Consider the following 14,970-nt stretch of genomic DNA (forward strand, 5'->3'; position numbering starts at 1 on the left):
GGTGTAACTAAGGTCAAAAACCTCTCCTGGCCCAGTTTTTCGTCCTTCAGCTCCCATGTCCTCTGATCTTTCATGTCCTGAACCTATTTGTCCAGGCAGTCTGTGGCTTCTCAGCATCCATCTGTTACCTACTCAGATCGGTGTTCTCTAGAGGTGTTTTCTACAGTACACTCGGGGAATTCTGGCTGCAGCCACTTCCTGCTCTGGGAGTCTGTTCTGAGTAGCTCTACTGCTGTCCCTTCTGAAGTGCGGTGGGGCTCTGTGACCTGTGTCTCCTTGTGCCTGAAGCTTTGTGTCTGTCTCTTGCTTCATTAGCACGGAACAGTTGATGACAGAGTATAGCTGGAGAGCAGCTCCTCCCTGCATAGCTGGCCCTGAGCTCCGTGACATCTCCATGTGCCTGCGCCAGTCCACCCAGTGTTGGTTAGGCCATGTTGTTTCCAAAACTGATGAGCAAATAGCTCCTAAGCTTCTGGGTTGGCCACTCATTAATTGATTGATCAGTCCTAAGCAGGGCCCTGTAGTAGTCAGGAGCGTTGGTTGTGGTATCAAACCCCAGGCCTGCCACTCTCTGACCTTGAGCTAGTTGATCAAGCTCTGTCTGCCTCAGATTTCTTGTCTGTGAAATGGAGCTGGTGGTATCACTTCCTTTACAAGGTTGTTGAGAGGATTAAATGAGTTAATTCACGTAAAGCATCAGTAGTAGTGCCTGGCATATAGTAAGCATTCAATAAATGTTATTAGCTGTTTATGTTCTTAGCAGAACTATTGATTGTGAAATATGTTTAAGGTCTTATTTGTAAGCTTAGTGACAAGGGAGTCGGTCATAAGCTGAAAATGAAAATGGGAGAGGCACCTGGCCTGGTGGGAAGAGTCACATTTTTATTTGAATCCAGAGAAGCAGCAAACCCTGCTGAGTTCTGTATGGTTTCAGGGGTCTCCTTAGCCGGCTCCTGTACCACCACCCCTGTGGGCAGCCATGGCCCCTGTTCCGCTCACCTGGCAGCTGGTTGAACTTCTGTTGATCCAAAGTAGAGGCTTATATATTTGGTAGACCCCTTCTGAACATGACTACAGGACTTAATGTTGATTTTGAATAGAAAACACTTTGGGGGAAGTTTTTATTTTGATGTGTTTAGGTTCCAGTTCCTAGCACAGTGCCTGTCGCCTCCAGCAAATGTCAGTCACTGTGTCAAGGAGGAATTAACTGGTTTCTTGACTACATATGTCATGTCATAGTTTTAGGGTCTCATTTCATTTGTTCATTCAACAAATTTTTATAGAATACTATGCACTGTTCTAAGTGTTAAGGATGTAACAGTGCACAAAACAGACGGACTCCCTGTTTGAAGCCTCTGTTCTCTGACAGTAGTACATTGCTGTCGCTGTGTGTGGTGCCATGTCTATGCTCACAGCCTCCCACCCTCCCCTTGGATTTTCAGGCTGAGAAGGACTCCACCAGCACAGACCCGTACCTCTGCCTCTCAGACTTCATTGCGCCACTGCACTCGGGCCTCCGAGACTACCTGGGCCTGTTTGCTGTCGCCTGCTTTGGGGTGGAGGAGCTGAGCCGAGCCTACGAGGAGCAGTGTGACGACTATAGCAGCATCATGGTCAAGGCACTGGGGGACCGGCTGGCAGAGGTAGAGCAGCAGTGCTGAGGGCAGAGCCAGGATGGGAACCCGTGGCAGTGCCAGGAAGCGAGGCAGCCTGAGCATCAGGCTGGCTTGGACATCACGTGGCTTTAAGTCATGTGTTCTCCAACTGTTCTCGTACATCGACTTCAGGCAAAGGGAACCCTTCATTGGTGCCACAGTCAGAAGTCACCCTTAGAACCTAGACTTCATTGCCTTAGTTCTCAGGTCTCTGTTTTCTTGTGATGTGATATTTTCCTGAGGAGCCTGAAAAATTAAAACCAGACTTGTGTTTCAGAGCTCCTGTTCTAATTAGGTATCCATTATAGAGTCCTCCTCCGTCTGTGTGGAGAGGGGTGAGCTGAGCTGTGGGGAGGCCCCTCCCTTTTCCTCAGGACAACAGTGGAGGAATGAGCAGCTGGAATGGTCCCAGCTTTTCTTTCTGGCTGTAGTAAGCTGTAGATGGACCTTCAGGGAAATGTTGACGTTAAAAGGCTTACAGCCCTTGGATCATTAAATATGATACTTCAGTGACCAATTTGAGGCCAAAACTGAGCCAGCACAGCAGCTAATGACACTACAAAGGAGTGGAGAATTCAGCCAGTGCCCTCCTGCCAGGATTTCCCTGGCCAGGCCAGGCGAGGGTGCTGCCCGCATGGCTTTGATTGAGGGGAGCAGCAACACTGATGCCTGGGCTCTGGCCTCTGCCTGATCCCCCCTTGTTCTGGGCTCCAGGCCTTTGCGGAGGAGCTCCATGAGCGGGTCCGCAGAGAACTGTGGGCCTACTGCGGCAGTGAGCAGCTGGACGTCGCGGACCTGCGAAGGCTACGCTATGGGGGCATCCGCCCGGCTCCTGGCTACCCCAGCCAGCCTGACCACACCGAGAAGCTCACCATGTGGAAGCTGGCGGACATCGAGCAGTGCACAGGTACGTGCCAGGAAGGGAGAGCCCCACTATTCTTATTCAATGGATACACTTCTATCAATGTGCCTTCCAGCTGCCAGGTCTGCTGTGCACAGGTACATGAGCGAGTCTTCCATGTTGCTCTCTGCAGGCATCCGGTTAACAGAGTCGTTGGCAATGGCGCCTGCTTCGGCCGTGTCTGGCCTCTACTTCTCCAATTTGAAGTCCAAATATTTTGCTGTAGGGAAGATTTCCAAGGATCAGGTAAGTTAGCTGTTTCATTGTATGTGGCTTCCCAGGATGTCTGTCTTCTTTTAAGTGGAACTTTAGAATCTGTTGTATTTCACAGGTGAATGAGCATAAAACATGAGGGATAGGAGGAAGACATTTATCTCAGTTAAGGTCTTGATTTGATTTTAACCTGATTTTGGCCATCTTGTGTACACGCAGACCACAGACATGCATGCACACGCATGCACATTGGGACCCCAGCCAGCTTCTAAGATTTATGTATTTACTACATGCTGTTTTCTGCCCACAGCACAGGCAACGTGGTGAACCGACAAATATCTGTCTCCATTTAACTCAATAGATTGCTAAAAACTTAAGAAATGGAAAGTACTTAATGTTTCTGGGCAAATCCTGTGGGAATTTCAGTTGAAAAAATTGTATCATTTTGGTCTAATAAGCTGTTTTAAATCTTTCACAGGTTGAGGATTATGCCCTGAGGAAGAACATGTCTGTGGCTGAGGTCGAGAAATGGCTTGGACCCATTTTGGGTTATGACACAGACTAACTTTCTGTTTTTTACCTTTTCTGCACTTGATGATCCTCAAGGAAATATAGTTCGAATGCCTTAAAAACCAGCGGTACACAAGCCCGTCTGCCTCTGGCCAACATCTGCACTGCTTTGTATTTGTAAGACTCTGGTGAGCCTCAGAGGAGCAGCATCTCCTTTGGCTCCTGGAGATCAAGCTGCTGTTTGTCAGGCCCTTCACAGCAGTGAGCAGACCTGGCCGGGCCCGGTTGGGGATAAGCCTGAGATGGAAGTCTTTCGCATTTCAAAGCAAGTAAACTCGCTGTTTTCATTTTTACTTGGGACCTAGGACACTTATTGTTGGTTTTAACTCTCAGAGAAAAGGCCGAGACTCAGCTGAATAGAGCATGTGACCCTGTGGCAAAATGGCGCTGTGAGAAATGGGGTGTTTTAATTGTGGTAACAACACTGGACTCTGACAGGAAAGAAAGGATAACTGCTCTTTTTCCTGAAGACCTCATCTTCTAAAGGCTCATTTAAAGGTGGCAGAGGTCCCTTTGGCAAACGCACATCTCACTGCTGGCTTGTCAGAAAGCCTCTAGCCATTTGTGCTAGTGTGGTCAAATACAGTCATGTTCTCCAAGCATTTTGCCCACTCAGAAGTCCATGTTTCTTAGCCCTTTAAGGGGAGAAAAAAGGAGGTGGGGGAGAGGGACTGTTAAGGGCAGTTAACATCTTTTAGTTGTTTTTCAGAATTGAGTAGGCTCTTGGCTAAGCTATGTGTGGTGTCCCAGGCAGATTTGAGCAGGTGAACAGTTTAACTGCACTCAGTTCTTGCTTTTCTGCATGCCCCAACTCCAGATTCATCCGATTTAGGAAGAGCACATTGACTTGTTCTCTGTTACTTCAGGGAAAATAGTTAAGAACACAGGCTTTGGAGTCAGACACACCTGGATTCAGATTTCAGCTTTGCCACCTACTCAGTGCATGAAGGAGGTGAATCACTTAAGCCTCCCACACTGTTTTCTCATCTGTAAAATGGGGCAGTGATGCTGGATTCCATTGCGTGGACAAAAGGTGTGGGGTAAAGACATGGTGCACATAGGGCAGGTGATACGGGTCTGGGACATAGTGTTTAGTAAACTGCAGCTTCTGTGCTGCACTGTCCATCTTCCTTCAAGCCCAGCACACAGTAGGTACTCACAGGAAGAGAATGAGCTTAGTGGAGGTGAAAAGACACTAGGGAAATGCATGTGGTAATGACTGCAATGCATATGGTAGGTACCCTTGTGCAGTTACTACCCATTTAACACTCTGATGGGAAAGAGAAGCTGCCTCCTATATCACATACTCCTGTCGTGACTAAGCTGGCCTTGCCCTCAGAGCACTGATATCCAGTGTATATTCAGGCACATTGGAGGGGAAGAGGAGAACACAGGGAATGATGGCCCAGCATTTCTGGTGTAATGGTGTCTATTTGCAGGGTGACACATCTTTTCAGGCATTTCTTACCCTTGAAGTGAAGAGAGCTGTGCATTCTTTTGGTGCACAGACTTTGTGCTGGGCTGAGAGTGGGCCTCAGTGTCCTGAGACTCAGCTAGAGGTTCCATAGCAGATGCTACTCTGGGCTTTGGTACATTCTTCTGTGAGAAGGAATAACCTTCAAATACAGTCAAGTGCTACATAGTGACATTTTTGTAAATGAAAAGCTGCACATGTGATGGTGGCTCTATAAGATCATAATGGCTCTGAACTTGTAGAAACAATAGGATGATGGTTCCTAGGGGGTGGGGAGGTGGGGAGATGTGTGAGGGCACAAACTTACAACTAGAAGATGAATAAGTCTTAGAGGTCAGATGCATAACACAGTGACTACATTCAACAGCAGCGTATCATGAACTTCAAAGTGGCTAAGAGACCAGATCTTAACTTCTCAACATAAAAAAGAAATGATAAAGGATGGCTGCAGAGTAGATGAAAGCAACACACACCTCCTCTTGGTGTCAAGCCAGATTTACAGCTAAAATTTAGAGCAATCAACCTGAATAAACAACAGAAGGACACCTGAACAGGAATATTATATCCAAGGATTGAAAAAAGAAGCTACACAGAGACTGGTAATAAGGGTGGAGAAGTGGAGAGGGCTGGTCCCTGCACTCAGGGGCAGCAGCTAAAGCCAGAAAACCCTGAGGAATGTGGGGTCTCAGCCCCACACTGGGACCCCCAAACCAGAGCACCAGGGCCAGGAAGAAGAGCCTGCATAGCATCTGGCAGGAAAAGTAAGCGGGGACTTGGTCTGCTGGAAAGAGGAGGGAATCTGCTTGAATCCCAGGTGCTCTCCTTATGGGCCAATGCACAAGGGCTCGCTCTTGAGCACTCACCTGGGGTTTTGGTAGAGATAAGGAGACTTGGCATGCAGAAGCCATAAATAGAAGACCTGGGTGGCATAGCTCTGGATATCTAGAAGGTAGGCTTCTGAGATCCCAGCCCTGAGTCAACATCCAACACCGCCCTCAGGCACCATCTCCCAAGGTCGAGCACTTCTGTTCTTACAGCACCAGCTGGAGAAAGTGTACTAACTCCGCCTTACAAATACTGGTGACACCACCCTGCCAAGCTCGAGTCTGGCATAAAGGACTGTTGGCTGCTCCCAACAGGCACCTAAGGTGCACACTTTTTTCCAGAGAAACAATAGACATACAGTCATTGAACTGAGTGGCTTTGGAACAAGGACCAATCTTTCCCGCATCCCACCCATTATGCATGCACCACCCCCAGTGGAAGACTTCCTTGTCAGGGTCTCTGCCAGTGCGCTACAGAACTAGGGGGAGGCGAGCAGCTCTCTCGCCTCCCAAGGGTTGGTGCCACCCCCAGCAGAGGGCTGCCTTGATCTCTTCCAAATCCTGCTGGCACTGACCTACTAGTGCATACTTGCAGGGGAAAGGGGACACAACTCAGAACTGGGACATTTAGCACAACCTTCTAGGAGCCTCCCCTCAGGGTCTCTGTCATGGCACTGCTGAGCTAGGAGAAGGTGAGCACCTAATTCCTCCTGAGGGCCAAGGGCTGGTACCACACCAAGCAGAGGTCTGCCTTGATCTGTTCCTTCAAGTACTGCAGGGAGGAAGGGAACAGAAAGCACAGCTTGGAGCCAAGAGATACGGAATGCAGCTCAATTAGGGTCTCTAAAGGTGTGACTGTGGCCCTGTACTACTAGGCTTAGTTTTGAGGGGGAAGGAGGCTCTGCTCAGAGCCGGGATATTGAGAGTTCATCTACCTTAGAGGCTCCAGTCCAGGGCTTGAGCAGGTGGGGCTACAGAGCTAAAAGGCGGAGTGCAGCTTGCCCCCTCCAGTGGCACAGTTGGTGCCACTCCCAAAAGATTTTCTCAGTCTGTTTGCCCAAGTTACCCTGTCCTGTCCTCCTGAGCTTGCTCCTACAGTGAGGACAACTGGCTTTACCCAACCTGAACCTGTGATGTGCTCCTCCTGGGGTAGATGGAGACTCTGGCAGAGTCTGAAAAGTATAGCTCTGGAGTAAGGCCACATTCTCTCCAATGGGTGATGGACCATGCTGCCCCAAACTAGGGGACCCACTAAGCCTGTCAAGCCTTACCTGGTTACTCCAACCTACCAAATCTTGAGCCCTAGGGAAAAGTCAGTGGGGTGTGGCTAGTTTGGACCCACTCTACAGCCTTTCTGCGTAAGATTCTCAGGAAGTCCAGGTAACCTCTGGGGGGGCGGTGTAGCCAACAGGTGGACACTGACCTCAGGGAGCCTTGGTCTTTATCAATCTGACTCCAGCTCAGAGCTCTAGGAACCCGACCTTCCATGCACACCCAGGTCCAGTAGACACAGACAAAAACGGTGAACAGCATGTTAGCACCAGACAGGTAGCCCCAAACCCGTTACACACAATGTCTGATAGCAACCTGTACCTGAACCCCATCAAAGTGGACTCAGAATCAACACAAACAGTGGTAAGCATCAGACCACACCAGAGCTTGACCCATCCAACCACACAAGCAACACACCCAAAGAAATCCAACATGCACCACACCCTGCTGGAAACAACTCTGCCTCAAGGGCACAACCCCTGCACAGCATCTCATACACAATGATCAAGGTTTAACCTTATAGCCACCTAGCCTGAGGGGTAACTCTACCCACAAAAGGGCCAACAGCATTCAACAAGAAGCAACTACAATGGGTCCACATAACCCACAAGAAACATTTTTTTTTTAAATTCTCACTTGATATTTTTTCCATTGCTTTTCAGAGAGAGTGGGGGGGGAGAGAAAGAGAGAGAGAAACATCAATGTGAAAGAAACACATCAACTTGTTGCTTCGCGCACATGCCTCAACCAGGAACGGGGATCAAGCTGGCAACCGAGGGACGTGCCTGTGGCCAGAATCGAATCTGGGACCCTTCAGTCTGCAGGCCAATGCTCTAACCACTGAGCCAAACCGGCTAGGGCAAGAAACATTCTTGAAGCATGAGGCACAGGTGATGTGGATTCTGCCACTGAGCACAGCAAGAGCTCTTGAGACTGCACTTGCACAGTAGCTTGAGTGTTGTCAGGTTGAGCCTTAGACAGCCAACCTGAGGGTTGATCCCACCCATAAACAGGCCAACAGCAATCAACACCCAGTTACAAAAGAGGGCCCAGGTAACCCACACAAGGGACATTCCTAGAACATCCAGCTCAGGAGGTCAAGGAGTCTGCAGTACTGGGTCCCAGAGGCACTTAATACAAAAGGCCTCATGAAGACTGGGAATCATAGCAGTTCTCTCTAATACATAGAAACAAACACAAAGAGCTAAAATGGGTAGACAAAGAACACCCCCAAATGAAAGAAAAGGAAGATTCTCCAGAAAAAGTGCTAAATGACATGGAGGCAAGCACTTTTTCAGACATAGAGTTCAAAGTAATGCTTATAAGGATGCTCAAGCAAATTAGAACTACAGGAACTTAATGAAAACTACTAGAAACTTAGTGAAAACTACATCATCATGAAAAGGGACATAGAAACCATGTATAAACCAGTGATTTGGAAGACAAGGTAGAAAAAAAACCAATTAGAGCAACAAAATGAAAAAGAATGAGGATAGTCTGAGGGAACTCTGGGACAACATGAAATGTAACAACATCTGCATTATAGGGATACCAGAAGGAGAAGGAAGTGAGCACAGTATAGAGAACCTCTTTAAATAAATAATGACAGAAAACTCTCTTAACATGGTGAAAGAAAAAGTCACATGCGTTCAGGAAGCAGACTCCCAATTGAGATGAATCCAAAGAGACTCACGCCAAGACACATCATAATTAAAGTGGCAAAAGTTAAAGACAAAGAGGATCTTTGCTCCCATAAGGCTGTCAGTGGATTTCTCAACAGAAACACCTCAGAGCAGAAGGGATTGTCATGAGGTATTCAAAATAATGAAAAGCAAGAACCTGCAACCAAGACTGCTCTTTCTAGTAAGGCTATCACCTGAAATTAAAAGTGAAATAGCTTCCCAGACAAAAGCAGACTAAAGGAATTCAGTACCACAAAACCAGTTTGCAAGAAATGTTAAAGGGACTGCTTTAAGAAGAAGAAATAGAGAGGAACATAAACATAAAAAATGGTAATAAGTAAGTACCTACCAATAATAACCTTAAATGTAAATGGATTTAATGCTCAAATAAAAAGACATAGGGTAGGTGAATGGATAACAAAACATGACCCATATATATGCCATCTGCGAGACCCACCTCTAAACAAAAGATTCACACAGGCTGAAAGTGAAGGGATGAAGAAAAATATTCCATACAAATGGGGGGGGGGAGGGGAAGCTGGGGTAACAATACTTATTCCTGATAAAATGGAATTCAAAACAAAGGCCATAACAAGAGACAAAGAAGTCCACTGCATAGTACTAAATGGATCCATCCAACAAGAGGATATAATCCTTATAAACATATATGCACCAAATATAGGAGCACCTAAATATATAAAATACTCTTGGTGGACCTTAAGGGAGAAATATACAACAATACAGTCATAGTAGAGGACTTTTAACACTTCACTGTCATCACTGGAAAGACCTTCCAGACAAAAAAAACAAACAAGGAAGCAGCAACCTTAAATAATAAACTAGATTTGGTGGATTTAATTGACATTTACAGAACATTTTATCCCAAAGCTCAGGATATACATTCTTCTCAAGTGCACATGGAACATTCTCAAAGACAGACTACATGTTAGGACACAAAATAGTCTCAACAAATTCAAGAAGATTGAAATCATATCGAACATCTCAGATCGCAATGGCATGAAGCTAGAAATCAACCACAATAAAAAACTCAAAAACATCAAACACAGAGGCTAAATATCCTGTTATTAAACAGTGAATGGGTTAACAATGAGATCAAGAAAGAAAGAAAAAATTACCTGGAAACAAAAAGCTGGGATAGCAATACTTATTTCTGATAAAATGGAATTCAAAACAAAGGCCATAACAAGAGACAAGTCTACTACATAGTACTAAGCAGATCCATCCAACAGAGGATATAATCCTTATAAACATATATGCACCCAAAATGAACACACAAAAAGCCAAAATCTATGGGACACAGTGAAAGCAGTCCTGAGAGCGAAGTTCATAGCATTATCCTTTAAAAGACAGCATCATACAAACTCCATATATTTTCCAGGATCAACTGTACAAATAATGGTTTCTTTCCTTTTGCCTGTAAAAAAGAACGTATATGCTTAGGTTTCTGAGCATTTAAAGACCTAAGTCAAGGAGCAAGAAAAATCTCAGGTAAAACAATCTAACCCTACACCGAAAAGAATTAGAGAAAGAACAACAGGAAAATCCCAAAGTAAGTAGGATAGAAGAAATAAAGATCAAAGCAGAAATAAATGACATAGAAACTAAAACATACAAACAAAAAACCAATACAAAGTATCAGTAAAACCAAGAGATGGTTCTTTCAAAAGTTATACAAGATTGATGAACCTTTAATCAAGACCCATCAAGAAACAGAGAGGACCCAAATAAATAAAACCAGAAATGAAAGCAGAGAAGTAACAACTGACATCACAGAAATACAAAGTATTATAAGAAAATATTATGAACAACTGTACGCCAACAAATGTGACAACCTGGGCAGGATGGACAAATTCCTAGAAACATACAATCTTCCAAAACTCAATCAGGAAGAATCAGAAAACCTGGATAGGCCAGTAACAACTAATGAAATTGAAGCAGTAATCAAAAAATTACCAGCAAACAAAAGTCCTGGACTTGATGGCTTCACAGGTGAATTTTATCAAACATTCAAAGAAGAACTAACATCTGTCCTCCTCAAACTATTCAAAAAAATTTAAGTGGAGGGAAGCTCTTTTTTACAAGGCAAGAATTATCCTATCTCCAAAACCAGATAAAGACACTAAGAGAAAGAAAATTAATGGCCAATATTTCTGATGAGCATAGATGCTAAAATTCTCAACAAAATATTAGTAAACCAGATCCAGCAATACATTAAGAAGATCATACACCATGATCAAGTGGGATTTGTTCTAGGGATGCAAGGCTGGTACAATATTTGCAAATCAACAAATATGATGCATCACATAAACTGAAAGACAAAAATCACATGATCATATCAATAGATGCAGAAAAAGAGTTTTATAAAAGCCAGCACCCATTTATGATAAACATTCTCAGCAAAGTGGGAATAAAGGGACCATATCTCAACATAATAAAGGCCATATATGACAAACCTACAACCAACATCATACTCAATGGGCAAAAACTAAAAGTGTTTCCCTTAAGATCAGAAACAAGACAGGGATGTCTACTTTCACCCTCTTATTCAACATAGTACTAGAAGACAGCCACAGTGATCAGAAAAGAATAAGAAATAAAAAGCATTTGAATTGGAAAGGAAGAAGTGAAACTGTCATTCACAGATGGCATGATATTGTACATAGAAAACCCTAAAGACTCCACCAAAAAACGATTTGATCTAATAAATGAATTTGGCAAAGTAGCAGGATACAAAATCCATATCCAGAAATTGGAAAGGAGGAAGTAAAACTGTCATCATTTGCAGATTACATAATATATATAGAAAACTCTAAAGACTCCACAAAAAAAACTACTAGATCTAATAAGTGAATTTGGCAAAGTAGCAGTATACAGAATCACTATCCAGAAATCAGTGGCATTTCTATATACCATAAGTGAATTCTCAGAAACAGAAACTAAGAAAATCTCATTTGCTATTGCAACAACAAAAATATGATACCTAGAAATAAATTTCACCAAGGAGGTAAAAGACCTGTACTCAAAAAACTATGAGACATTGAAGAAAGAAATTGAGGAAGACACAAACAAGTGAAAGCATATACTATGTTCATGGATTGGAAGAATTAATATCATTGAAATGTCCATACTACCCAAAGCAGTCTATAGATTCAACACAATCCCTATTAAAATCCAATGGTATATTGCACAGATCTAGAACAAGTATTCCAAAAATTTATAAGGAATCAAAAAAGACCCCAAATGGCCCCAGCAATCTAGAGAAAGAACAAAGTTGGAGGGATCACACTATGGATATCACACTATACTACAAAACCATTATGATAAAAACAGCCCAGTACTGGCATAAGAACAGGCATATACATAATGGAACAGAACAGAGAACCAAGAAATCAACCCATGGCTCTATGGCCAATTAATATTTGACAAAGGAGGCAAGAGCAAACAATAAACAGTGAAGTCAATGGTGCTGGGAAAATTGGATAAGTACATGCAAAAAAATGAATTAGACCACCAACTTACACCTTACACAAGAATAAACTCAAAATGGATAAAAGACTTTAAGTCACGAAACCATAAAAATCCTGGAAGAAGAAATAGGCAGTAAAATTTCAGACACCTCTTGTAGCAATATTTTCACCCATACATCTCCTAGGGCAAAAGAAACAAAGGAAAAGATAAACAAAGGGGACTACATCAAACTAAAAAGCTTCTGCACAGCCTAAGAAACCATCAACAAAATGAAAAGAAAATTCACTGAATGGGAGAACATATTCACCAAAGATACACCTGATAAGGGTTTCATTTCCAAACTATATAAAGAACTCATACAACTCAACACCAGGAAGACAAACAGTCCTATTAAAAAATGGGCCCTGGCCAGTTTGGCTAAGTGGTTAGAGCGTCGACCCACAGACTGAAGGGTGCTGGGTTCGATTCTGGCCACAGTACATACTCAGTTGCAGGCTCAATCCCCCGCATTTGGGAGGCAACCAATCGATGTGTCTCTCTCACATTGATGTTTCTCTCTCCTCTGTCTCTCTGCCCCTCCCTCCCTCCCTCCTTCCACTCTCTGGAAAGCAATGGAAAAAATATCCTTAGGTGAGAATTAACAGAGAACAAAACAAAAAAGAGAATAGCCAAACAACATATGAACATATATGCAGAGCCCATGACAACAATGTGGTTAGGGCCAGAGGGAGGGGAGGGTGGGGTCTGGGTGGAGGGGGGAAAAAAAGGGACATCTGTAATAATGTCAAAATAAAAAAAGATAAATTAATGACCCGATAGAGGTGTTGTTAGCTAACCCTACTGTAATCACTTTGAAATATATAAACGTATCAAACCAACACTTGAAACTTGCACAATGTTATATGTCAACTACATCTCAGTAAAAGAACTCACACCCCACACCCCCCCCCGGAAACCAGCCGCCCAGGGCTCCCGAGCTGCTGGCCCCGTCAGAGCTGTGCCGCACCCGCCCGAAGCTGGGAGACCTGCGCAGAAGCAAGTCCCCTGCTCTGTCAGTGGCCTTTCGACCTGCAGGAGGGAGCTGAGGTTCCCGGTGCTGCGTCAGGAGGTGCAGGTTCTCACAGCCCCTCTGCCTCATCACACTCATTACATTTCCTCCCTCTTCCATATGAGGTACGTTTGCCACCTGAATTACTGTACCTGAAGGTTGGCCACCCAAGTGTGATAAAAGTGACCCCCTTCCTTTAACCAGAATGCAGATTAAGACAAATTCCTCCTCCCCCGTTTGTCAGGTAAGAGAATTTCCTCCGCTCCTGACACGCCTGACGTGCTGGACTTAGAGATGGGCTGCAGGGAGGGGGGTCCATGGGGTGAGTGAGGAGACGGTGAAGACGTGTGGCCACAGCACGAGGGTCCTGCAGGATTCAGCACAGCCCCTGGAAGCTGCGGGGCGACCATTCAGTGCAGTGACCTTGAGGAAGGCAGATGCTAATTCTGGAGGGTTCCCATTAGCTTGGCAGGAGGATCTGACTTAAAAGAACAGGGTAATTGCTGGGTTCTATTAAGTGAAAGGGAGGCTGGCTTTGGATGCCGCCTTTACATTTTCACTCAAAAAGTGCACAGGGTTGGAGGGGCTGGGGAACGTGTGGGGGGTGGTGTAGTTTTGCAAAGGGCTTGATAAGAGCCACAAATGCTTTCAGTGCATTCATGAGGGGGGCCAGGGAAAGGGTAACCGAGTCCTGCTGCCCTAGAAACGGAGAGCGCGGGAAGGACTTTCCCGGGATCCCCCACCACCTCTAGAGGGACACCGCCCGCCGGCAGCAGGGACAAGACGGGTGCCCACTCCCCGCTGGGCGCACGGTGGCCAGCTGCTTGGCCTCGTGAGCACAGGCCGTTTTCATTCCTCCTCTCCGGTGAAGTCTGAGAAGCTGGTGTAGATTTGGTCGGTGCCTTGCTGTCAGCTCCTGCTAGGGGGCAGCAATGGGGGGGAGCGTTTACAACCACCCCTTAAATACCCTCCCTGAGCGCAGGCGCTGCCCTTGGTGTTTGGGAGAGGAAATGCTGCTGGCTGTTTGCTGTAATCTGGCATTTGTGTTACCTCCGTCCATCCTCTTACATGTTCATCCATCCAGCACTTCCTGGGCCATGTCCTGTTCTAGGGCTTGGTGACATGGTCACGAGTCCCTGCCTCGTAGTGAGCTGACTCCTCCAGTCCCCGTGACTTTCAGGTCTCAGACGCCCTCCGCTGCAGCTGCAGAGCAGAAGCATCTCCGGGTTAACTCTGAGGAAAGTTACCACCGTGGCTTCACTGGCCCCTTTCCCAGACCTTCCTGCTGCTTCCGAGTGAAGTGACAGTAGCTGGGGACTGCCTTCCGCTCGGCCCCTCGCCGCCTGCAGTTCCAGGCTTCGCCCCGCAGGCCTGGCTCCATTCCCTCCTGCTGAGCCGGGTGAAACAAGTCTGCCGTGTACTGTCGTTGAAAACACGGGAACCACGCCCTGGCGACGGAACTTCTGAACATCGGTCTCAGTGCTCTGCCAGAATCGGGCAGGATGGTGTGTACATGTGTTTGTTCCCGTGTGTGTATCCGTGTGTGTGTACCCATGTGTGTGAGTACCCGTGTGTGTGTACCCATGTGTGTGAGTACCCGTGTGTGTGTACCCATGTGTGTGAGTACCCGTGTGTGTGTACCCATGTGTGTGAGTACCCGTGTGTGTGTGTGTACACGTGCATGAGCAAGCACTGATCTGTATCTTAGAGGACAGGTCTGTGGTCAGCCACGAGCATAAATGTGGTTCAGTGTCGCTTTATGAATACACGTCCGAGAGCAGCTGTCAAGCTTCCCTCCTCCTCATTCATTGTGGCCTTTGGGCAACAAAAGCACCCAGCGTG

General features: G+C 45.7%; 1 protein-coding gene across 6 annotated transcripts in view; it reads left to right on the forward strand.

Annotated features, from left to right (window-relative positions):
- The window catches only part of MTR (5-methyltetrahydrofolate-homocysteine methyltransferase), a 94,118-nt gene extending 90,486 nt beyond the window's left edge, over positions 1-3,632 (forward strand). For all 6 annotated transcript variants that reach the window (XM_081124269.1, XM_081124265.1, XM_081124266.1 and 3 more), the window contains 4 exons: positions 1,443-1,643; positions 2,370-2,562; positions 2,690-2,802; positions 3,248-3,632. In XM_081124269.1, coding sequence (XP_080980395.1) covers positions 1,443-1,643; positions 2,370-2,562; positions 2,690-2,802; positions 3,248-3,334 — 594 coding nt within the window. In that variant the 3' untranslated portion in view covers positions 3,335-3,632. The remainder of the gene's footprint in view (positions 1-1,442; positions 1,644-2,369; positions 2,563-2,689; positions 2,803-3,247) is intronic.
- The last annotated feature ends 11,338 nt before the right edge of the window (positions 3,633-14,970 follow it).

This window comes from Miniopterus schreibersii, assembly GCF_964146895.1.
Source record: "Miniopterus schreibersii genome assembly, chromosome: 21".
Taxonomy (NCBI): Eukaryota; Metazoa; Chordata; class Mammalia; order Chiroptera; family Miniopteridae; genus Miniopterus; species Miniopterus schreibersii.